Consider the following 24,986-nt stretch of genomic DNA (forward strand, 5'->3'; position numbering starts at 1 on the left):
CACACAATGGATTACTTGCAAAAGCCCGTAACTTGCTCAAAATCCTTTGTTCTTCTTTCAAAAGTAAATATTTATGTGTCCTTGTGTCATTCTTCACAAACAAGAGGGTCGAAATGCTTAGGCATGTCAATGACAGTGTATTCTGTAAGTAGTTTCTAATGTAAACTATGGCTAAGATGTTGATAACAAAAATGTAAATTAAAATATATCAATTGCAACAGAACAAAGTTACACATTATTTATTGTATGTGGGAGATTGATTGCAAGAGATTGGATGGATTCACATTTATGCTTTTGCTGTTTGTCCTGTTGACAGACCATGCCATTGGAATACAGAAAAAATATTTTACAGCACTACATAGCACAAAGGGAAAAAATTAAAAAATTAGTAGAAATGTAAACATGGAAGTGCTGTAAGGGGAATTACAATCACGGATGACAACTGTTTCAACCATTTTGCAAGTATTACTGTAACTTAGGGCTGGGCGATATGGGTAAAAAATAGTGCTGTCAGTTAAACGCGTTATTAACGGCGTTAACGCAAACCCATTTTAACGGCGTCAATTATTTTATCGCGAGATTAACGTTATTTTTGGCCTAGCAAACTTTGTAGTTTTTATCACATACTGTTGCAACAACTACTGACGTTAGAATAACTACAACACAACACCGGATCTAGCTAGACCGGAAACAAAATAACAGGCATGCCGCACACACTTGTTTGGGTTTGCGAGCCGACTAAAGAGTATAGGCTAACGTTGAGTGGATGGCGAGTGCGAGACGCCGAAATGGATGCCAATAAGATTCTGAATGGAAAGTTTACTTTAAAAAAGTTGACAAATGTTCCAGGTTCCATTGACAAGACCAAAGTGATCGGTGTGTTTTGTCGTTGTGAACTGGGCTATCATCGCAGCACGTCCATTCTGAAATACCACTTGATGGCCAAGCACACAGCTGATGCGAATTCTCCGCCCCCTCGTCAAAGCCAGGCGATTGCAATATTGTTTTCAATTTAAAAAAAACATTTGCACCAAGCAATCCGATCCACTTTTCCATGTTCCAATAAGAGCATTAAAATTGGAAAAAATAATGGGACCAAAAGAAATCAAGGGACATTTAGAATAGATAAAAATGTGCGATTAATTGCAATAAATCGCAAGTTAACTATGACATTAATTCGATTAATCGCGATTAAATATTGTAATCGTTTGACAGCACTAGTAAAAAATTATCGATATTTATATTTCCATTCAATAACGATAATTAAGACGATAGACCACAGATCCGCAGTAGCAAAATAAGTCTCTTCCTCAACTTTTTCCCTACACTCGGCATAAAGTTTAGTCAGCGCGGTGTGAGAGAAATGTTTGCGGCCAGGGAGCACCTGGGGTCAAGTAACTTAAGCTTTTTAAAACCTTGCTTTTTATCAATACCTTGGCGCAAACTCACACTTTCTGCATGTTCCAACGAGTGATTTTGCTTCAGGTGGTAAAAAAGGTTTTTAATATACTAGTATTATAATTGCACCAATACGCTGTTCTTATTGGTCCAGAGACGTTCTAAGAAGTCCGAAAAACCATTGCAGACATCTCCAGAGGTCCGCAAACGATTTACAGACCTAGCAAGCGGTTGCCTTGGAGATGTTGACAACATGGCGCTCCAGACTTGTTTGATTTGGGATTGTTGTAGTATATAAGAAACCAAATATGGACTTTTCGACAGGTATGCAAACGCTTTGTATGGAGGATTATAGGGGCCAAAACTAAATAACTAAATAAATAATGTAATGGTTAAATACTTGGATAAATAAATAATTAGCTTAAATAAATGACTAATTATTATAATTTAATGCCGAATTGAGATACAAAATACAGTATATAAATTACAAATTAAATGAGACACTAAATATATAAATGTTACATGTATTTGTGTGTAGATTTACGTTTTCATGTGTTCACATTTATTTATTTATACTTTTATTTATCCACGGTGTAACTTGTTGCAGCAAAATAAATCTTTCGTCCCCCCTCAAAAGTAGGGGGGTGGGTTAAAGCCTCTGATTGGTGAATGAACAGTATTACACACCAGGCAGGCTCAACCAGTCGATCAAGCTCTCTTCGATCCAGAGGGATCCTCTATCGTCTCACTCTGTAGCCTAGGGGTGTGCAATACTGCAAAATGTGGTATCGATCCGATACCAAGGAGTAAATACAGGGCCAGTATTGCCAATACCAATACCGATACGTTTTACTTAGAAAAGCAGTATAGCCTATCTACTTTCGTGTCGGGGAAAGCATGCCTCATAATTTATGAACTGAATGCATCATCCATATGAATATATTATATATTTGAATTAATAAAATAAAACACAGGACAAATAGTTCTGTCAAAAATACTGTTAGTAAAGTGTGCTGCTGAGTCATGTTCCTGCACGCCGGTGTTCTCAAGTGCAGCTCAACGTCACGTCTATTTTCATGAAACAATCATTCTGATTTACATGTAGCACGTAATACAAATCGTATAGGCTCTCAAGTGCTGCGCAACATCACTTATATTTCAATAAAACATGAATAAAATATCCTACTGACAGTTTTCTCAAAGCCTAAGACGAGGGAACCAAGGTTTAACAGTTTACTTGTAAAAATCGCCTTGGTTCGCCAATCTACACATAGCAATAGCCTACGCTAGGAAGGCAGTGCACGCATTCACCCATAGGGGAGTGGAATTCTGGCAGGGAGTGAGATTTCGGCACAACACCATCGTCGCCTGCAGCCGCCTGCAGCCGGCTTACTTGAAGCAGCCAATGGCATTCTCAGCTTCAAGGCAGCCGGCTGTCGGCCCCGCCGGCCCTGCATGAAGTTGAATGCACCTATTGCTATAATTTTAGCGAAGCTCTCAATATGATGTAAAAAAAGTGAATTGGCAGTTGCCTCCATCTCTTCAGCTACCGTCAACATTTCGACCACTGTAGCATGCAATATTTTATACATTGAATCCGCACTAGGTAGCCTACTGCCATCTTGAATTAGTCAAAAGCAGTCGATTTAAGTTGAACCACCAATCAGAGGCTTTAACCCGCCCCCTGACTTGGTGACAGGTGACAAAAGATTTATTTTGCTGCAGCAAACACCTAGCCCGGCTCTGCCCTCTTAGTGCTTCCGCTCAATTTTCGTTGTGCTTCTGTACTGCGTCTGGACTTGAGGTATATTGGTCAGATGTCTCCGGTAAACTTTTTACCGGTCTAATCAGCGAACAGAGGGAGTGGCTGAGAACGAAGTTGATGTTGTGCGCTAGTTTGAGTAGTAGTTACGTAATGGCGGCGGAGAAAGATGCAATAGCGAAGCCTTTCGGTCCGTTGTGGCAACGTTGCCGAATATCCAGAAGTTAAAGCCGGAGCAATAACAATCTTTGATCCCCATAGGATTTGTTTGATTTTCCAGCTAGCTCCGTTAGTGGTGAAGGAGTTGGCTAAGGCGAACGCTAGCGATTGGTTATGCAAGATCCAGAGTGGCTCTGGGCAGATCCAATAGTTTTAAACTTCAACAGAGTACCCGCCTTCAAGGAAGTTAACGCGTCAATGGATCGAGCCCAGACTCTATGTACAAATGCAATGTACGAGAGTCTGGTTAGGACCAGGCTAGCAAATAGTGTGGATACACCGTGGATAAATGTAAGTATAAATAAATAAATGTGAACACATGAAAAAATCTATATATATACACACAAATACATTTGTGTGTATTTATATATTTTGTATGTCAATTAGGCATTACATTATATAATTAGTCATTTATTTAAGCTTTGTTTTATATCATTATTTACGTATCCAAGTATTTAACCATTCATTTATTTATTTAATTAATTATTTAGTTTTTGCCCCTATAATCCTCCATAGCTTTGTAGCAGAGATTTGTTAAAACGTTTGTTAACCGAGACCTGTCGAGAAGTCCACATTTGCAATTTGTCGTATTACCAGACTTGGTAGCCACCTAATTTGCACCGAACATTGCTCTCGGATTCTCGGATTTCAAAAAGCCAAACCACTGCACTGAGGTGCTCAGTATATTCAAATAACTTATATTGCTTCTATACTTTAGTAGCCTATATTTTAGTGAGCGTAGGCTACCATTTCTCCGCAACTTCCTGCTGCATCACAGAAATTAAATGGACTAATTATTCTCTATCGAAATTATCGATATTATTGAAAATGAATTAATGTTACGATATCTTTATTGAGGGAAGTCATTACTTCGATATTTTATCGCCCAGCCCTACTGTAATTTATACAATGAACTAGGCTGGGTGCCAGCCAAACTTAGCCAGCCCACAAAATAATTTGGTCGGGAAGTTGGGTCTGGGGTCGATCGGTTGGGGAAAAACTATGTCCGAACAAGAGCTGTTCGGACCAATCAAATTGCCAGAGCGGGCTTTATACGATGGTGGACAGATGATCAACAGTAACGTAATCAACCACATCACCAAAGAGCGCTTGGGTTGAATTTGTTTTCAACAAACAACATACCATATTAGGTTGCTGCCCCCGCGACCCGACCCCCGGAAAAGCGGCAGATGATGGATGGATGGACAAACAACATACTACGTTGCTCTGATTGGTTGTAGGTCTATCCAATTGAGTGAAAAGGCATTTTTTTCCGGGTTCGGTTGAAACACGCCCCATACTCACAGCCCAACGGAGCGGTATCAGACTCATTTACATTTAGCAGACGCTCTTATCCAGAGCGACTTACAGTAAGTACAGGGACATTCCCCCGAGGCAAGTAGGGTGAAGTGCCTTGCCCAAGGACACAACGTCAGTTGGCATGACCGGGAATCGAACTGGCAACCTTCGGATTACTAGCCCGATTCCCTCACCGCTCAGCCACCTGACTCCACCTGACTCATATTCTGACTAGAATTATGAGTATGACAACGTCAGGCTAACAATGAACTAAAATCTAGATGTATTAGGGGAAAATACTTTTCCAGAGAGTATGATACATTTTGAACAACATGACATAATAAGTGACAATGTAGGAAATAGCAGACAATTGTAGCCTACATAATCCTTTGCATGAATGTACCAAATAACTGACCATTTGTTCAAAGAATGAGAAATTGTTTTTATGATGTGCACAAGTGACAAGATGATGTGAGGCTTGAATGAATAATTTACAGAATTTCAGTTGTGATCTGAGAAATGTAGCCTACCAAAGCAACCGTGAAAAACTGTAATATATCCACCATCTTCTTAGTTTGCCTTGATGTTATGTTAGTTATGTTTAGCTGCCTCCTTTTGGGGCGGGTGGTTGGACCAAGTGTAGTACTGCATTCTGTCCAACAGAGGACAGCAAGAGATCCCTCTTTTGTCCCCATAGAGAGAGAGGTGGTTTACAAAGTCTATCTGAGAGATCAACAGCTGGACGTTTGGGTCTAGGCTAAGGAAGGACTTTAATCAAACGATTAATCCTTCTTAGTCCTCAACCTCAACATGAACTATAGCCTTTTGAATGACCCGAAAGGTATGTGTTAGATAAGTACTACTATTGAAATCTAGAATAGATCATTTTGATAGAATGCAGTAACCTTTAAAAAACATTGCCATTATACAGTGATGTACTGGCACAGCTGCCTCTCAATGTAATGTGTCCAGTTACCTCATTTCCTTTCATCTGTGTATCCTGTTCTCACTATTGTCTAGACCTGCACATATTAGAGAGGTCAAGGGGGAATTGTAGAGGATTTCCCCTGGTCACAAATGACTTCCTGGGTATTCATGGGGGCAACAATACTTCAAGATTTGGTTTCTTACCTGGCATATAGTTAAGATGTTTCCACCCATTCCCGTCCGAAAAATACCCAAGACGGGAAAAAACTAACTGTACACATGATAATATATTGATTTACTCTTGTTTACTGTAAAACTCAATTTTATTGGTACAAAAACATGACAGCTGATGGTTATTCAAATGCAAAGTGATAGTTAGTCAAATGTAGTTTTATACAGTGATGATGCAGGTTTAATAATGATATGTTCTTCTGATACAACTAAATCAATACCAGATCTCGTTAATGAGTAACACTACATTATGTTAAAATGCAGAGGTCTTTATTCAGCACAACAGTAGAACAGAGAAAACTTCTCTTACCAACAAATAAACAATACCTGCCACTTCCTGTGCACTTTGACAGCAAATCCATTCGTGATCATATAACATATAAAATAATCTTGGAGGTAAAACATTAGAATTGATGTTACACATTATCATAAAAGAGAAGAAAACAAACCTGTCTCCCTTCCTTCATACAGAAGTGCTGAAAGTAGGATGATTTAGAAAGTCCCCAGAAAGCAATGATTCAGAGTCCTCATCCCCTTCCCACCCCAAATAAAATAAAATCAGTCTGTGTTATTTCCAAAAGATTTCCTTTATTACCAGAGGACCGGATAAGACAGGTAGTTCTACCTGTTGTATGGTGGGCAGCACAGCTCAGCTGTTGCTTTCAGTCCTGTTAAGGGAGTTCAGAAGGCCCCTATCTCTGTCCCCCACGGTCTGTAAGGCTTACTGAGGCTGGGGGAGGGGCCCACGGGGCTGTGGGCTGTTGCGGAGACCAAAGGAAAGGCGCTGAAGGAGAGAGGGAACGCAGACAGAGAGGTGAGGGAAGAGAGGAGGGGTGGGGAGAGCTTGGTGGCAGACACAGACAGCCCCAGGGGCAAAGTACCATTGGGGGGCACCCTGAGGGGATCTGTGGGGGACATGACAGCAAGTCTGGGGGGCACAGATGCGTCAGTGGAAGAGGAGGATGACGAGGAGGAGGGAGGGCTGCTGGCGCTCCGGGGTGTGGCTGTCCGGCCCTGGGGGTGATGCAGGAGTAGGGGGTGTGCCAGGTGGGTTGGGGGTGTCCCGAAAGCTGAGCCCCAGGCTAAGTGTCCCGTGAGCCCAGAGTGAACCTCTCTCTGAGAAGCGTAGTTGTTGAGGTGGGATACCAGGCGAACACGCAGAGGGTCAGCACTGTCCCGCCCCTCAATGATGCTCAGGTAACGAGCCGTCTCCGCCAGACACTCCCTGAAGCCTAGACTGCGGTAGTCCTTGGCCAAAGCATGAGCCTCAAAGTAACCTGTTGAGAGACCATCTCAGAGTCAGAGAAACATCTAGAACTCACAGCTCATTTTTCACATGTTTTACATACATACAATACAACATTGCATATGTTGATCTTTATGAAATAAAAGTGCAATAAAAAAAATATTATTCATGTTACCATAACTACAATCTGAGAAAGGACAGGTTAGTATAGCTATAGACAGCCTCACCTTTACCACCAGCTGCATGCAACATCTTCAGATGATCTACTGTCATCTGCAAAACCTCTGCCTTTTCGAGTTTAGCAGAACCCTGTAACAGGAATTATCAAGTCACTTTGACCATTACCACAAAATGTACACACACAGAGAAAAATACGTTTCTTTCTACAATAATCACAAGGCAATGACTTGAAGAAAAATTCCACCATGTAGCTGCATACCTGCTTTTCAAAGGCACTTGGAACGAGTCTTCTCAGTTCGGACAAACTGTTGTTGATTCGATCACGACGTCTTTTCTCAATAATCTACACATAAAAGAAAGCATAACATCACGCAGTGGCCGGCAGTGATGTAAGAGAACAGCCGCTTCATGACATCCATGCGTAATTACGCACGGCACGATAAATGGATGACTCACTCCTCTGCGCCGTTTTCTGGCTTGAACTTGAGTTGTTGTAGGAGGCGACATGGAGTTGAGGGGAGAGTCCAGGTGTCTGGAATAAATATAAGATAATAAATTAATTGTAAGTTTACATACAATTAAATAATAATATTACGATCATTGGTAATGAAAGATCCATAATAAAGTGACACATTGTGGTGTGTGGGGTGTATTCTTTTCAAAATATTGTTAAACACATGTTAAACGTATTCTACTACGAATTTCATAGTTCATTATTTTAGAAAGGGCATCGCCTTTCTCGTATTCTATCAAGACTGTATCCTTTAACATAATAATTCTGTTTCTCCAATGCGATCATGGAATTACAACAAACTGCAAGAAAGTAATTACTGAATTTACCCATTTTCGTCAGCACTGTCTTTCTCCACTTCAATATTGTCATCCAGTTCGCTGTCGGACGAACTGTAATTATGATTTCTTTTCATTTTGCTTCCAGGCAATGTTGAGAAAAGTCCTTTAATGTGAGCTCAGTGTGCACTGTCAGCGGTGGGTCTGCGCAACAGTTTAAACGTCAAACCTTGTTCCCATTGTATTATTTTCACACGGAGTAGAAGAGGGGCGGGAAATGGGCGGGCATCTAAATCACTGAGCCTATTAAAATCAAGCTGACACTTGAGTGACATGTTTGGACGTTTTTAGACGATGGATGTCCCAAAGTGGTGTATGGGCCTCTATTCCTCCATGACCCATTGAAATGTAATTGCTCAATTTAAAACTTTAAGGTAAAATCCTTTTTGTAAGTAAGATTACACTTACATAACAGGCAGAAAGAATGGGAAAAGATGCATAATGCTAGAGAATAAAGGTAACCTCTGTACTGTGTGTGTGTGTGTCCATGCCTTGGGCCTGAGGGCAGCAGGTTGCTGACATCAGAGGCTGAACACAAGACCCCTACTAGCCTGAGGTCCTTCTCACCAGGCAGCCTCTCAGATCAGCAGACAACAACAGCACATGGAGCCCTCTCATTCAGCTTTGTGAAGTTGGGGGGGGGGGTCACACATGGCCTTTCACCAGTGTGTGAGTCTTTGTCAGCTGTGTGGTTCAACAACAGCATTGATCAGCCTGGGGCCCCAGTTTACATTAGTGTTGCCAGGCAGCGCTAGGAAACCCCCTCCATGGGCGACATTCGGGTTAACTGACAGGCTCAGGGACACCTTCCCAGAGAGGCCCTCATCCACTGGAGAGGGGTAATAGCACACATTCCTCCTTGACAATCTAAATGTTTCGGAATCAGATGTTTGGGTGAGAAGTCCAGGCTGGAGGAATGAAATGTCCATTGACATTTGAGGTTGGTTTATTGTGATAATCCAAACACATAGCGAGGGGTGGTCTGCTAAGGCTGTGATCATTATGACCTCGGTGTGCAAGGGTCATTGGTCAGACTAGTATATAAAACATGGGAACGCTCACTGTTTGTGTTCTACTGTGTAACTAATCCCTTCTGGGTGGAAGCAGGCACAGAGGAGCAACCTGAGGCCTAGAAGAGAGAGAGGGAGGTAGAGAGGGAGAGATAGGGATGAGGAGAGAGAGAAAAGAGAGAGAGACTTCTACTACGACCTACCCTAATGAGTATCCATTCCTACAATAATATAGTTCTGATAATCTTCTGACTTTCGTCTTTAATACAAACGTCAAGTCTGGGACCTGTCTATCTCTCTGTCTGATCATTCCTGTCATAGCATGAAGGAAAGGAGACGTCTGGTAATGCAATCAGTGATAGTATGCCCCTCTCCAGCCTTTCTTCCCAGCTCCTGTGGAGAGCAGCTGTTGCTCTGTGCTGTCCATCAGTTGTTAACTTATTGCGCTCCAAGACAGACAAGTGAGGATGAGAGCTCGACTCTCATCTCATTCTCATCTCAGAAAAATACAGGCCTCATTCGGTTGGCCTATGCAGAGTCAGCATGCAAAAGCCTTACACCCCCACCCCCTCCCCCCCACACACACACACAAACACACACTCATTGACATAAACACACACACAAGAACAAACTAAGACCTGAACGCATCCACTACCTGCATTTCCACACTCAGTCTCCATTTGGTCGATTTATAGACCCTGACGTGTGTAATCCTGTGCTGAAACACACCCAAAGCCCTGCATGCTCCTTGGACAGTAGCCCTAATGCAGGAATGCTTTCGGACTCCGTTTCCCAGAAATCCTGGGTCAGGACAGAATCCAGAGACAGATACTCAGTTACATCAATGAGAGCCCTTTTCTCGACCTTTACCCCCCTCTTAGACATGGTCTCAGACTGACTTGCTGATGGGTGTCAGCATCAGTGAACTTTGGATGGAGTCACTATTGTTCATGGTAGTACTAAGCTGACCAGACTCTAAAGTGGCAATGCCTCCTGAGGATACTTCAGCTCATGGGGTCCCCGTCAACTCCCCCACCTCCCCTGTCACCCGTCAACACAAAACAATACATCTCACCTGTTGCACAAGCGCCTACTCCTTCAATCTTTTTATGCTCATTCATCATGATCATGATCAAATAAAAATTATGTTTGAGATATTTGCTTACACTACAGATTTGGACTGTTTTTGCTTGATAAAGTATGCTTAATGAAGTAATAGGGATTATTTATTCCCTAGGGAACTACAACTGATGTAATTCCAAAGGAACCTAACTAGCTTGTTGACCATCGGGCCAACACACTCTCTGTCCCCCAGAACCAGGACACTGCCAGGAAGCTAAGAGGTATAAGCAAGCATTTGTTGGAAACTGGCGTGTGCCCAGCTGCCTTCCTCAATCTTCCCTCAGGTTTCCCTTGGTGACTGTATGTGTGTTTGTGGTGTTAATGTGTTTGTACGTGTGTGTGTGTTGGTGTGTATGAGTGTGTGTGTGTAGGGGCTGTTGAGCGAGCGTAGGCGTGCGTTTGCATGTGTTTATGTGCGTGTGAGGGAGAGTGTGTGTTTATGAGTGAGAGAGTGTGTGTGTGTTTAGGAGGTGCTGTTTCCCACAGCCCTGATCTAATTCCGTGGTAACTCAATCTCCGTGTGAGCGGTTCTCGGCGAGTGTTCTCCCACCCGTCGACAGCCTCTCTCTGGCTGGCTGAGTGTGTCCGACAGAGGCCGGCTCAGTCTCGCAAGACCCCCCCACCTCCCCTCACCCCCCTCTCAGCAGGATTGATTTACTATGTCAACCGTTGGAGCTGTCGGCAGCAGCGACGCTCACAGGCCTCTATGCATCCTGTGTGCACACCACCCCGACATCTTATACCTGTCATTCAACAACTGCACCATGATGGAGGGAGTGGGTGTGCATGTGTGCATGAATGTGAGGTTGCGTGTGTGTGTTTGTGGTGTGTGTAGATTATGTGCTGTGGAGACACGTGTGTGAGATCTCATGTCTGACCTGGAGACATATGGAGATTTCATTGGGGGCTCTGTATTTTACAACTGAGTGTCTGGTTTTTGGACGTGTGGAGATTTGTATTTCCAACACCAACTGCCCAAGGTGTGATATCATCATGGCCCCAGCCCTGGTTAACACTACAGGAATCATAGAGGAGATCCTTCTCTCCGCTCCCCCCCCCCCACCCCCCATGACAAATTCTATGAACGGTGCCATCCATAGAGCTGCTGAATGACCGGCGACGGGTTACCGAGGGAAACGTCTCCCACACCGCCTCCATTCAACAATGTTATCCTGAGGGCTCCAGCTTCCTGCCTGTCCCCCCACAAGTTCCAGTCAGCACCCAGGCTCTCAGTGTGGCAGGAGGCAGGGACCAGGCCAGGCCTAAGGCCCCATTCCCACCATTCAGCCCCAGCACACCCTCTTTCTCATTCCTCACCTTCCTGCCTTTGTTGGCACCCATTCACGAGGTGATATTTGGATAGGTGAAGCAAGGGGAGGATGTGCCTACTTCCTTGTTGCTTTGTTTAGTTTTTAGGTTTGTTTTTTATTTATTTATTTGAGGATGAATTCCTACCGATACGAGGATCTCAGAAGTTTCTGGGGTGTTTTTGAGTCCTGAGGGAATGAAGGGGGCTCAGAGACTGAAATGACTGGGTGAGAGGCAACCAGAAAGTACTCATTCTTTGAGCAGCAGAATATAAGGCTTCGCTTTGACAAAGAAACTTTCTCTTAATTGTTGAACCTTGAAAGGAAGTCTGTGTGATCTAGTTGAGTTTTTAACACCTGGATAAGTAAAATCCTAACACCCTTTCCACCTTCACACACATTCTGGAGCAATACATGTCTAGTTGTATTCTTCAAAGTGTCTGCTAATATGCTACTTCTTCTTCCCATCCAACTTATATAATGTCACAATGGTAGGTGAAAGGGTGGAGGGATAGGTGAGAGGAGGGGTGGGTGAGAGGAGGGGTTTGGGGCACAAAAAAGCCCACGGGGAGGCGGCACGTGAAGACCGTGGCAGGGAAGTGAGGACCAAAGAGCAAACAGCTTTAGAGGCCACACAGAGCTGACCTGACCCAGATACAGGAAGAAGAAAAACATGTTTGCATAACAATAGGAAAGTAGAGAAAACAAGAGTGTTAGTGAAACTCTGTGGTTAAGATCAGACAAGAGGCTGAAGGGCGACAGGGGGAGACTGTATGACGGGTGGAGTTTCTGACCCTCAGAAGGAATTAGATACGTTTAGACAAAAGATTGATGCATTGTCTGCTCTCTGATATCCTCTGGGCTGGCTTAGAGACTGCAGGGCCCCGTTCGTCGTAAGGGTTGAAGCTAAGTTAATCAATTGTCCCTTTAGCCCGTTAACATTAGCGAGATGAGTGAGAATAGCAAATATCGGTTCGTCAACGGCTGATCCGCATCCAAATCATGTGGTTAATTTCAATCAGGATAAATTTATCAGGGAAATTGCACGTGCACGTCCTACTTCAAAAGGCAGGAAAGGTCGATCACCAAAACCGTGATTCTAACGGTATGATGGCGGAAAATACGAAAGAGAGAGCGGTGATAGGCTATTCTCGCCATCCGAGCAAACTATTATAATGAGTCTCTATAAGACAATAAGCATATATTATCATGGCTAAGTCAAACACCGCCACCGCTGCCAGAGCAAGACAAGCAGCTTGGCAAAAAAATTGCCAATAAGCTAAATGCGAAAGTTTTGGGGAAATGTATAAGTGACTCATTACCCCAATCAATCAGATCACATTTCTTTAAATGTGCCTGCTGGTATAGGCTTAATGGAAATTAATAATCGAATGAGATCTTGCTAGCGAAAATAATGATCTCAACTCTTTCAGAATAAGTAGGCTAGATAAAAACAAGGCCAAAGAGTATCTATTTGATACGAATTCATAGACACTTATGAGGATATATGTAGGCTACTGAGCTTATATCATGTACTATATATGTGTATATGCATGTAGGCCTATGTGTAAATCCCTCTTTGATTTCATTGACTGGGACATGGCCAGGGAATATGATGAATTGATTCATCAGCTGGTTAAGCGCCAAGTACACTTTTCTTACAGCAACGCATGCTGCGGCTTTGCCAATGTTTTCTGCATCGCCATATACTGTATAAAAATGTAGCCTATAAATCAAATCAAATGTATTTGTATAGCCCTTTTTACACGCAAGCATGTCACAGAGGGCTTCACATATGCCCATAGAACTGCCCCTCAACCAACCTAAACCCTGAAGGAGGGTATAGCCTACCTGACGCAAAAAAACTCAAGGCTATGCAGTCGGAAGCACAGTTAAAGTTTCAAGTAGCTTTATTGTCAATTTCTTCACATGTCAAGACATAAAAAGGAATCGATATGACGTTTCCCACTCTCCCACAGTGAAACATAAAAAGCACAGGCACAACAGATAAGACAAGACATTTCGTAAAACATAGCGTTACATATTCACATACAGCAGCATAAGCTCATAATAAAGCATAAAGCTTGCTGCGGCGTGTGATATTTGCAATGTACGGCCCGAGAAGGTCTTGCAAATAAATGAGTCCTTGTCGGCTGAATCGATATCGCTCAAACAAGAACTCATCCGTGTGAAATAAAGGATCTTGGCAATCGCGAAGAACTCTATTGGTATGGAAAGCTAATCGAACTAAAATATAGCTCCTTGGTCAACTGGGTCTCTCAAAAAGGGAGCTGCCATGTTATTTTCCGGGGGTGTGGCAAGCTTATCCAGCTACACTTACGTTAGCCTGCTCTGGAGCAGGTTAGTGCTAATTGATATGTTACTATGGTGATTTATCGAAAGTTGCTTCCACGAACCAAAAAGAGGGGCGTTTTTTATCTTAGCCTGAAAATTATCTCGCTAAACCGCTTAGCGAGCTACGACGAATACCCCCCAGATAGATGATAGTTCTGATTTATTTTGCTCTCCACATCAATAAGCAAGTTTTAAGGGAGAGAAAACAGGGACCTAGGTTTTTTTTTTACTGTTGCCAAATGATGCTTCTTGGCTAACAATCTGAGGATTTAACTGGCAACAAATTCCAACATTTTAAATGACAAAAAAAGTTGAAAAGGGGCAATTTATGGAGTGTCGCAAGTTTATCACAAAAATGTCTTCTTTTTCTGTGAGCCTTTCCCAGCGGACGCTCAGTGCCAGCTGTCTTTGCTGCTGTAAAGTCCTGCTTTCCCAAGCTCCGACCTGTGGGAAAATCTGTTGTGGCCAGTAATTGATTCCGCCCTGCCAGCCCCATTACTCTCCACTGCAGTCAAACTGCCAGTGATCTGCAGAGAGCCTGTTAGCTCAGTCTCTTACTTTCTCTCTCTTTTTCTCCCCCCTCTCTCTCAGACACACTCACAAACTATTTGTTCTCTCTTCTGCTCTTCAGCACCCGCACCCCTATTTATCCCTCTGCTGATAGATCCCTGTTTACAAACGTCGACACAATCCAGACCCACAGCATTCACATACACACACACACACAAGTACTGATGGCACACACACGTGAACTAACCACTGGCGCACACACACACACACACATCGGTGCTATTAACAATACCATAGTTCAGACATGGGACAAGATTCTATTAAAACACTAACAATCCAACAATTTTTGGGGGGTATGTTAGACACCTCTGACCGGTTTTGTCCATTAACTGCTGATGGGCCAATTGAGTATGATTTCATCTGACATGAAGGGTAAAGGTGGAGTGGCCTGTTTGCCCGAGACTTGTCATGGCCATTCATCCATTCTGTCATCGCCTTCAATTGGATAATCACACACGATCCCCCTACTCTGCCCCCGAAAATGAAATATTAACTGCAGTCATCTGCTGAGAGGGCATGCTTGCTTGTCACAGCCTAACTCTTACCACATGTCTAAATAAAGGTAAGTGCCCCCTCCCTCCAATTAAGCCACAATTAGGGGTTCCATTCTGTGCCTTTGCATCTGTGTTGCACACTCAGCCTGAGTCTGTCTACACGGCAAGTGGCTGGCGTGGGGGGCTGAGGGTTTAGCTGGCTTTGGAAGGGGGGTTGGGTGAGGGTGAGTGTGTGTGTGGGGGGGAGGGGGCAGGGCAGTGTTGCACTGGGTAAGCCAGCTTCCAACCACACGTTTACATGACCACCTACTCTGCATCCCAGAGGGGTACAGTACCCCCTCACCACCACCACTGGGGTACCCAGTTTCCACCACGTTTACATGTGGCAGCGGAGAATCCCTTGAAATTTACCCTCACCATGCTTCATGTATGCAACCTTCAGCTGTCTCAGGTCACCCCCACTCCCTTTAAAACAGAAGTATCAAATCTACGTGGGGTTGAAAGCGAAAGTGTTCATCTATAACAGGAGCCCGGGACGTACAGGAACAGGAGAGACCTCCAGCAGAGTGATTTATCAAGGACTCTCCTGACCACTGCATGCTTTATATAACCACCGGCTGAGGGCTGCACTTTCCCATGTAGTCAGGGGTCAGAGGGCCAGGCTCTAAGTAGCAAGGTGGTTGTTTTCCACACCGGGAACTGTGGCCCACTGCAGCACATCTGAGTGAGCATGAAAGAGGGCCCGGCAGGTTCACACATGCTGCTTCAACTCAAAGCAAAACCTCCGCCCACCCCGCTCCCTGACGGTCGCCTGCAGGCCCAATGTGCATCTCAGCCAGCACCTATTCCAGCATTCAAAGAACAAGCAGGGCCTCTGTGAGGGTTACCCTCCCACCCCCCACCTCGGAAGCCCCCCTACTGCCTCCGCTCCCTCCAACCCGATCCCCATCAGTGTGCTACAGAACGGAGTGCAGGGAGCGCGTGGGATGAAAGGATAAGAGTGGAGATCAAAGCAGGGAATCATGAAAAGGCTCCCATCACACAAGTTGATCTTGATCCTTGCTCCGAGGCAGACTACACTTCACGTGTCCCAACTTGGGAGACGTCTACCACTCCTCTCACACCTCTCTCTTGCACCCTCCCCTTTCCTGTCTTTCCCATCTTCTCTCCTCTCCCATCTCCCTATCTTCCTCCTCGCACCCCTCCTTCTACCCACTCCTTCTGTCCTCTCTCCTCCTTCTACCCTCTCCCTTACCTCTACTGTCTACCCTTCCTCTTCCCTCACACCTCTCTTTCCTTCTCTCCTCCCTCTCTCCACCCCTTACTTCCTCCTCCAGTAGTCATCTGCAGGACCAGGGAGGAGAGGGTAGGTCCCACAGGCCGTGTGAGCCTCCCTCTCAACAGATGGATGCGATGGGGAGCCAGACCTGAATGGCTGCCCCCTGCTGGAGCTTGGAGCTGGCAGCCAGTCAACTGGAACTCCGATACTTTTTTAGAGCCTGTAGGAACTTGCTAGCCTGGTGCTAACCAGACTCTCGTACATTGCATTTGTACAGAGAGTCTGGCCTCGCTCCATTGACAAGAGTTGACTTCCTTGTAGGCGGGTACTCTGTTAAAGTTTAAAACTATTGGATCTGCCCAGAGCCACTCTGATCTGCCATAACCAATCGCTAGCGTTCACCTTAGCCAATTCCTTCACCACTACTGTAACAGAGGTAGCTGCCGTAGCTGGAAAATCAAACTGTTCCTGAACCCCGTGGGGAGGAGGGCCACAACATCATGGCCACCAACAAAACTCAGCAAAACTTGTTCTTGCTCCGGCTTTAGCTGTTGGATATTCGGCAGCGTTGCCACAGCGGACCGAATGGCTTTGCTCGCATCTTTCTCCGCCGCCATTACGGAACTACAACACAAACTAGCGCACGTCATCGTTCTCAGCCACTCCCTCTGTTCGCTGATTCGCCGGTAGAAAATCAACCTGAAAATCTGACTTACGTACCTCATGGCCAGACCTATGTACAGAAGCAAAAATAAAATTGAGCGGAAGTACGTAGGAGGGCAGAGCCAGGCTAGGAACTTGCATGGGTTCTTCAAAAACCTTCAGAAAAAATGTTCTTTAACCCTTGTGCTGCCTTCGGGTCACATGACCCAAAGGTTCATAACGAACCATCGTTGTGTTTACCCAATTTTACCCAATACAAAAACAAATAAAAATAATTGTATTTTAACCTTCGCAATGTGGGGGGTCTAAGACAGCCCAACGGTTAAAAGAAAATGCTTCACTTTGTTTTTGTATGCGGTAAAGTTGTCGCAATACGATGGTGGGTCACAATGACTGATGGGTCAGAATGACCCGAAGATAACACAAGGGTTAAACTTTAAAGGACTGACATATATTACCCTTCCCAAATCCTCTCTATGCCTAACAGCCAAGACATGTCAGGTATTAAATATGGACATGTCAATCCATACACGCACACACAGAACACACACCCACAAACACCTACATCACACACACACACACAGCAATTTCAGTGAAGCTCAACCCATGGGACACACAGCAGACACAGAAGACTGCAGCAGGGTGATCAACATGAGCAGCTGTAACCCCCCTTCCTCCACCCTCCCCATTACCTGTTTACTTAAACACCTAATGACAGCTTAAATTTGCAACATAGCAAAGTCAAACTTGCCACCCTCGCGTTGCCCCTGAAGATCCTCTCTCAATTATTCATGAGTGCTCTCAGGTTGGACCCTGGGAACAAGCTGAGAGAGGCCCTGTATCAATAAGAAACACTGGCCACCACAATGGGCTCAGCCTCCAACTACAGTGTTGACAGACACCCGCACAAAGGAGCAGAAAGGGCCCCCCCTTCGCTCTCATACACACTGAAGAATGTGTCAGTGTGCAGCAGCTCTGAGCTGTGTTTGTACAGTATATACGGCTTTTGTCCTGGGCCACTGTTTCCCCATTCAATGGGCACTGGAGTGTTGATCAGGAAGAAAGCCTGCTATGTGTCTGCCAGGCAGAGTTCATATTCATTAGAGGGGCTCCAGGCCTGCTAAATGCCACCTGAATCCGCCGCTAGCAGCCCTGGGTGAGAGAACAACCAGTAAACCCTTTATTACATTGGTAAACATCCAGCCATCGGGTGATGGTAAGTTGACATACTGTCTCACTCCTTTCTAATACAATTCAACAGCTTACTGACTGGGAGAAGACGAGGTGTATGTGCAAAAAAAAGGACAAACAAATCAAGAGTTGTGGGAACTTGCGGCCCTGTATCTTACAGGAATTCAGATAATGTTATGGTGTCACAAATGTATCAGTAAAGTGGACTGAGCTGTCTAGAATGGTGGGAACAAGCAGGGTAATGTTATAGAGCAGCTGGGCAGGACACAACACTGTCTAAGGCTGACCCCAAGGCTCTCACACCTGCTCAGATACCAACATGCCAGTAGATTAAACTCATACAAACTGTGCTTCTGTGCAGGCCAACACCCATCCCCAAATCAAAACCTATATTCAACTATAGGTGGCAGCAATTTGTCTGTGGGTCATGAACGTCTTTTGTATCGCATTTCTCTGGCCACAACACTGGGTGGTGGTAGACACCACAAGTTTAGAGAGCCCTTGCTATACTGTTTGGTGACAGAGACAATGAAAAATATAGCACGATTTGACTGTCACAAAGGTACAACTATAATCAATGTCCATTTTAAATTTAAGAAAATCATGTTTCACTGGGTAAATCCTGTGTATAATTTTAAAAGATACCTCCTTAACTTTGTTCGTAATCAAATCCTGATTAGGTATAAACCAAACCTTTTTCCAAATAATATTGTCTGTTAAACGATTCCAATACGAAATATAGCTGCAAGCAGCAATGAGGTGGCCAAGCAGTCGAATGACCCATAAAACATGTTAGACATCCTAGAGGGTTACGAGTACACGCAACAAGTTTGGTGTGAATCCATCAAAGATTTGCTGAGATACGACCCAACTTCCTGTTTGCTGGCTTAACGGCACATTTTGATTGGCCGTACCGGGCAAACGGTTTTGAAAATCCAAAAAACATATGATGGCTTTTGTGAGGCTTGGTCTGAAGATGATCTCTGCCAAATTTGGTGAAGATTGGAAAACATTTGTAGGAGGATTTTTTTTTTCAGTAATTCAAAATGGCGGCCGCATCAATTCGGCTGTTATCGAGAGTTATCATGTGTCACACACGGGATGTCCCAAGATATCATGAGCAGGGTTCTAAATTAACACCCGCCAACCCGCCAAATGCGGGTTAAAATTAATTTTGGCGGGTGTTATTAAAAACTCACTAGCCAGTTTGGCCGATGATACATGAGGCATTGATGAATGATACATAAGGCTCTGTTCTCTGCATGGTTCTCGGTCATTTATAGCCTGGCTGCCAGCCCAACTTCGTCCTGCCCACCAAAAAATTTGGTCGGGAAGTTGGGTCTGGAGGGTCTCGTATTGGGGACAACTACAGAAAACCAGAATCTGGGCGGACCAATGAAATTGCCAGGGCGGGCTTTATACGATGATGGACAGATGATCAACAGTAACGTAATCACCCACGTCACAAAAGAGCGCTTAAGTTGAATTCGTTTTCAACAAACATGGCTACTGCTGGAGATCTGGGATGTTATGATTCTCAGATGAACACGCTTCTTCAGCCTGGTCTCCTTCGTCGTCTGTCCATTTTTTAAACACAGGCATGTCGTGTTCCAACCGTGTTACTACGTTCTGACAGGACCGACAAATGCGATACGATTTGTCTGATCTTTTGTGGAGTTGTAATCCTAAACGGAGAACTTGTTCGTATATGCATTGCCCTTTATTGTTTCTCTCAAAAAGGCTGACCGTGTGAACAAGTACTCCCCGTACCCTTAAATTATTTTTACAACACCGGCAAAAATCGTTTGTATTCATTCTTCAAGCATACTTCTTCAAGTCTGCTTGCAGTTTAGTTCTGTTGACAACAACTATGCGGCGCTTAACATACGTCACATACTACGTTGCTCTGATTGGTTGTAGATCTATCCAATTGAGCGAAGAGGCATTTGTTTTCCAGGTTCGTTTGAAACACGCCCCATAGTCACAGCCCAACGGAGAGTTCTCAGACTCATATTCTGACTAGAATTATGAGTATGACAACGTCAGGCTAGGTCATTTATCCCCCTGGCAGTACTTCCTAAATTTCCCATGAACACTGTGCCGTAATGCTACGTGATAACGTTTTATACGCCCATTGGCTACGCGCAGTTGAAGTGAAACCGGCGCGAGAAACCGTGGAAACGAACGGAGCGTCCACCAGAAAACACAAGGAAGAAGTAAAACGAAGCATAGCGGATCATAGGAGGTAATAAGAGCTAGAGTAGTAAAGTAAAGTAAAAAGTTAACTTAATGCGGCGGTGGTTAGGACAAATTTCTGGGGGCGAGAAGAGGAACGAGGCAGGGGATGAGGAATTGATAGCACTAGAGAAACGAAGAAAAGAAAATGTAATGCCAAATGGCCGACGGGTCGGTAATGGCTTGTGTTTGACAATAAAAATGTTGTCATGTTTTATAAGGATTGCCGCATGTAGTCTACGCATAAGAAAAATTATGTTGCTTACTGACACAGTCTAGTTTAATGTAAATACACTGTTCTTAATAAAGAGTATATTAGGTCAGTTTAATTAATGCCTGCTAAGGACAAAACGTTTCTGCAAATGCATGGGCAGGAGTCAATCTCATGACGCGAATGGACGTTTTAGCCATTTACAATAAATCGTGTCCTTACTTGTTGGTGATTTCACATACCCTTGCATCATACTTCTGTGCTTCATTTTACTTCATTTTCTGTGTTTTTCATGCCAACAATGTTAATAAAATGATCAAATGCATTCAGGGAAACTCATAATTGTTCTTATTTTCACCGGAAATAATTTGGCTAGTGGAAATTCAGATTGGCTGGTGATCAAAAAAGTTAATTTAGAACCCTGATCATGAGACAAAGGAATCACTTAATAAAGGCAAACAAATCAAGAGTTATTGGCCAAAACAAATTTTTGCATCCTGCGGCCACGCCCAGTGATCACATGACACCAAATTGTTTGGACATCCTCAGATGAGGGTTCCGAGTCATTATACCAAGTTTGGTGTTGATTTCTCAAGGATTGGCTGAGATATGACCCAACTTCCTGTTTGGTGTCTTTGCTGCCGATTTTGATTGGCTGTACCGGACAAACAGTTTTGAAAATCAAAAATCCTTTCGATTTTTTTAGTGGGGGTTGCTGTGACGATGATGTGTGCCAATTCTGGGCAAGATTTGACAAAAATTGAAGGAGGAGAAGCGAAAAAACGTTTTTCCTTAATATTCAAAATGGCGGAAAATCTATATAAGCGGAAATTGACGTCATATGGTGTGTTGAACTCGTCTTGATCCATGGAATCCAACGGTACCTCATTTTTGAAAATCGGTCATACGGTTAAAAAGTTACGTGTGTAAACACAAGTCCAACTTTGACCCGTTGGTGGCGCTAGAGTGCTCGAATGGGAGACATGAAACTTGGTGAGAATAAAGAGGGGCCTGTCCTTAATGAGTGTGCCAAATTTCACAAAAAGTGACCATACGGTTCTAGGGGCTGCCATAGACTCCAATGGGAGAGGAAGATGATTAATAATAACTAGAGAGGATACAATTTCTGGAGAAATTGTAGGGTGTGCTTGCTTGGGTCGGTTGCACAGGGGTCCGTTTTTTAATGACATTTTTACAACTGATATTTCTGTATATTTTATATAAAAATGCATACTTATTATTTATAAAGATTACATAGATGTAAAAGCATCTTTTTTTTTGCTGCTCATTTACAACTCAAAATACGAGTGAAGTGTAGAATGAAATATGATGTCTTCTTATTTCCCCTGCAAGAGGCAGCCTCATAGCTGAATCAAAACGAATACATTTGGCAGACCGGTGTAAAAATTGACCTAATCTCTATGACTTAAACGTCCCTTTAAGTTTTCCCTTCTCGTGATATTTTCAGGCATTTAGCCTACTCATATTGCATTCATTCATTAATAAAGAACCCCCTTTGAAGATTATTCTACGACGTTACCGGCAGTAGAAGATGGAATCGCGATTCAAACAGTACCATCTGCTAACTGAAAATATGCCCCCAAAAACGTAAATAAGCTTGACATTTATGTAGTGGAAAATCGCTAATTCATAAAAAGCTCACTGGTAGCGATCATTGTCAGTAACAACGCAAAATGCGATATAGCCCTGTGTGTAGAAGCTGCCCCGTAAATTGTACTACTACAGTACAGTAGACTACTGCTGTGTTCGTCTTGGTAGCGATTGCGTTGGTTGAATTCGATTCAACGTTCCGTTGTTTAGGCTGAAATTAATTATTTTCATGAACAGATTGACAAAGTTTAGGCTGTGGCAATGAAGTTCAGGTTAGTAGTCAGATAGTTTCACCTATTGAAAGACTTTTGATTTAAGTAAGGGGAGTGCCGAACATGTTCTGTCGCCGTTTGACTTCCTAAACAGCTGTGTAACTAGATGTTTTTGTAGTGTGTCTCGCGTAAGCTACAGCGTTGCAGTGAGCAACACTGGTTTGAAACCACAGGTAATGATAATTTCACCAACAAATAGTTTACTTGTAATGTAATGTCATAATAAATCCTATTAAATCCATAATAAATGTTTATTTTAACGATTGAAAACAGATGCATCATAGACCACTGTAGTATGTGTTGCCCGGGCAACAGAGGCTAATGTCATGATGCTAATGCTTCAGTGAAATAGTAGACTACCGTTTCCGAAAGTAGATGTGGGCCTACTTCCTTAATAATATCAGCTAATATTGTACGTTACATTTCACAATTGTGTTTCACATCACAAAGTAAAATGAGTAAATAGTTATCACCCTGGCCTCTTTGCTTGTGGCGTTTCTGCAGCTGCCTTGCAGTAAAGCTATAGTTAGCCTAGCTATCCCCCAAGTTAACAGATGCGAAACGAATGTTCTGCTACAGGTAGTCACGCGTGTTTTCGTGACGTTAGTGACGTAGTGACGTAAGTAACGTCAGTGACTGTGGCTAGCAAATTAGCTACCGTTAGCTTCACTTTTCGCCACAAAAACTTAACTTGAGCCTAAACCATGCAACGGAACGTAAATAAAAATACAAGCAACTCAATCGCTACCAAGACGAAACTTTTGACACCTAGGTTGTCTATGTAGGCCAAATATTGACAAAGATTTAGGGGGGCAAAAATAAATCATAAATATATATGTGAGAGAACAAAGGTTGTGCCCTTGCCGAAGGCAAAGCACACCCAATAAGAAGAAAAGGTAGAAACACTTAAGTGGCTTCGCTGCTTCGCGGCTTGGCCACCAATAAATATAAGACAAAGATACAGTCCCTTTTAAGTAACTCTCTTATGGATTTATTACGTGAGTTAAAAGAGAAACAAATATTACCTACATAAGAGTGTACTGTAGTAGGTTGGGACCAGTGTTGAATGTCTTTTCTTTTCCCATGTCTAAACAGCATACACACTTTTGAAGATATTGCACCAAAAACTCTAGCATATGCTAGAGTTTTTGGTGCAATATCTTTATATATAACATTATAAGATTCCTGTAACACCAGGGGACTATAATGTGCCAGAAACTCTTCATAAGTGTAAAGTAAACCATCTTCATTAAATAACTGATCTACCAATACAATGCCATTATCAAACCAACGTTTCAGAAAAAAGGATTTGCATTTATATATGATGTCCTTATTGTTCCAAATATAATACTTATGAAGTGAAAAGTTATGTTTGTAAATCATAGACCATGACAAAAAGGCTTGGCACATGCAGTCTAATTACAAGCGCACCAACGAACCACACGGTGTGAAACTAATTCTGATTTTTACCGCGCCCCTTATCCTTTGTTTCCATGGGAGCACCAGCAACAGCGCTTGATTGGTGTGTCTGAGTTAAGCGCGTGTCATTAGGGCTTTATAAATGAACTTCCTCGTACACGTTTTACGCCTTGGACAAAGGGTGGTGTGGTTGTAGAGACTTCCCGGCTTGACACAGCAACTAAATTGTAAACATGGTTGACCAATTTGTCGGAACTTGGAAGATGGCCTCTAGTGAGAATTTTGATGAATATATGAAGGCAGTAGGTAGGTATTGTGAATTGGTGGTATGTGGCTGGACCATGTGGCTGGTTTCAACAGCCCACACATTAGCAACATCACTTTTCTGCATTTGACAGCCAGTGAACTTTGGCAATCAAACACTTACCTGTCGACTACATTACAGGTGTCGGGTTTGCCACCAGGCAGCTGGGTAACATGGCAAAGCCAAATTTGCTGTTCAGCGTGGATGATGGTGTTATAACTATGAAGTCTCAAAGCACGTTCAAAACGACAGAGATGAAGTTCAAATTAAACGAGGAGTTCGATGAGACCACAGCAGATGACCGAAAAACGAAGGTGGGTGTATAACAAGCAATTAACGATATTTGCTCATTTTAAGCATGACTAAATATGCGGACGTATCTATCGACCCATTTTCAGACCTCGATGACTCTAGAGAACGGTAAACTTGTGCAGAAGCAGTCCTGGGATGGCAAGACCACAATACTGGAGCGGGAGATTAAAGACGGAAAACTCATAGCGGTGAGTTGGTCTTTTGCGACAAGCCTGGACAGTTTAGCGACGTTAAAATGCCCAGAAACTGTTCCGTTTGGTATGTGTTTTTATATATGCATTGCATGTTTTGATTTCGAAGTGTGCTTGCATGTTAACAAATCTCTTTCCAGAAATGCACAATGGATGATGTTGTGGCGGTGAGGATCTATGAGAAGGAGGCATGATGGCCAGGTTGCCCCCAGACAAACGGCATCAGATGACATGCATTTTGTATTCTGTTCCAATACCATTAGGCCAAATGCCATTACTTGTTAAACTCGCATGCTAGGATGTTTAAATAAAAGTCCTGTTGTGCTTTA

At 43.4% G+C, this 24,986-nt stretch overlaps 2 protein-coding genes across 2 annotated transcripts; one reads left to right on the plus strand and one right to left on the minus strand.

Moving 5' to 3' along the window:
* Positions 1-5,912: 5,912 nt before the first annotated feature.
* LOC134023897 (hairy/enhancer-of-split related with YRPW motif protein 1-like) lies at positions 5,913-8,278 on the minus strand. Its single transcript, XM_062466258.1, has 5 exons — positions 8,103-8,278; positions 7,719-7,794; positions 7,522-7,605; positions 7,310-7,391; positions 5,913-7,113 (listed from the first exon to the last, which is right to left on the minus strand). Exons 1-5 carry the CDS (start codon positions 8,186-8,188, stop codon positions 6,518-6,520), a joined length of 924 nt encoding a protein of 307 aa, XP_062322242.1. The 5' UTR covers positions 8,189-8,278; the 3' UTR covers positions 5,913-6,517.
* A 15,715-nt stretch (positions 8,279-23,993) lies between these two features.
* fabp4b (fatty acid binding protein 4b) lies at positions 23,994-24,986 on the plus strand. The gene is made up of 4 exons (XM_062466835.1): positions 23,994-24,156; positions 24,296-24,468; positions 24,553-24,654; positions 24,798-24,986. Exons 1-4 carry the CDS (start codon positions 24,084-24,086, stop codon positions 24,849-24,851), a joined length of 402 nt encoding a protein of 133 aa, XP_062322819.1. The 5' UTR covers positions 23,994-24,083; the 3' UTR covers positions 24,852-24,986.

Source organism: Osmerus eperlanus, chromosome 7 (assembly GCF_963692335.1).
Source record: "Osmerus eperlanus chromosome 7, fOsmEpe2.1, whole genome shotgun sequence".
Lineage (NCBI taxonomy): Eukaryota > Metazoa > Chordata > Actinopteri > Osmeriformes > Osmeridae > Osmerus > Osmerus eperlanus.

Bases quoted from the DNA above. Each gene is read 5' to 3' on its own strand.
- LOC134023897 (XM_062466258.1), bottom strand. From the start codon at position 8,188: ATGAAAAGAAATCATAATTACAGTTCGTCCGACAGCGAACTGGATGAC. The intron at 7,606-7,718 runs GTGAGTCATCCA...TTTTATGTGTAG, and splicing joins CCAGAAAACGGCGCAGAGGA to ATTATTGAGAAAAGACGTCG. The intron at 7,392-7,521 runs GTATGCAGCTAC...TTCCTGTTACAG, and splicing joins CAAGTGCCTTTGAAAAGCAG to GGTTCTGCTAAACTCGAAAA.
- fabp4b (XM_062466835.1), top strand. From the start codon at position 24,084: ATGGTTGACCAATTTGTCGGAACTTGGAAGATGGCCTCTAGTGAGAAT. The intron at 24,469-24,552 runs GTGGGTGTATAA...ACCCATTTTCAG, and splicing joins CAGATGACCGAAAAACGAAG to ACCTCGATGACTCTAGAGAA. The intron at 24,655-24,797 runs GTGAGTTGGTCT...ATCTCTTTCCAG, and splicing joins AAGACGGAAAACTCATAGCG to AAATGCACAATGGATGATGT.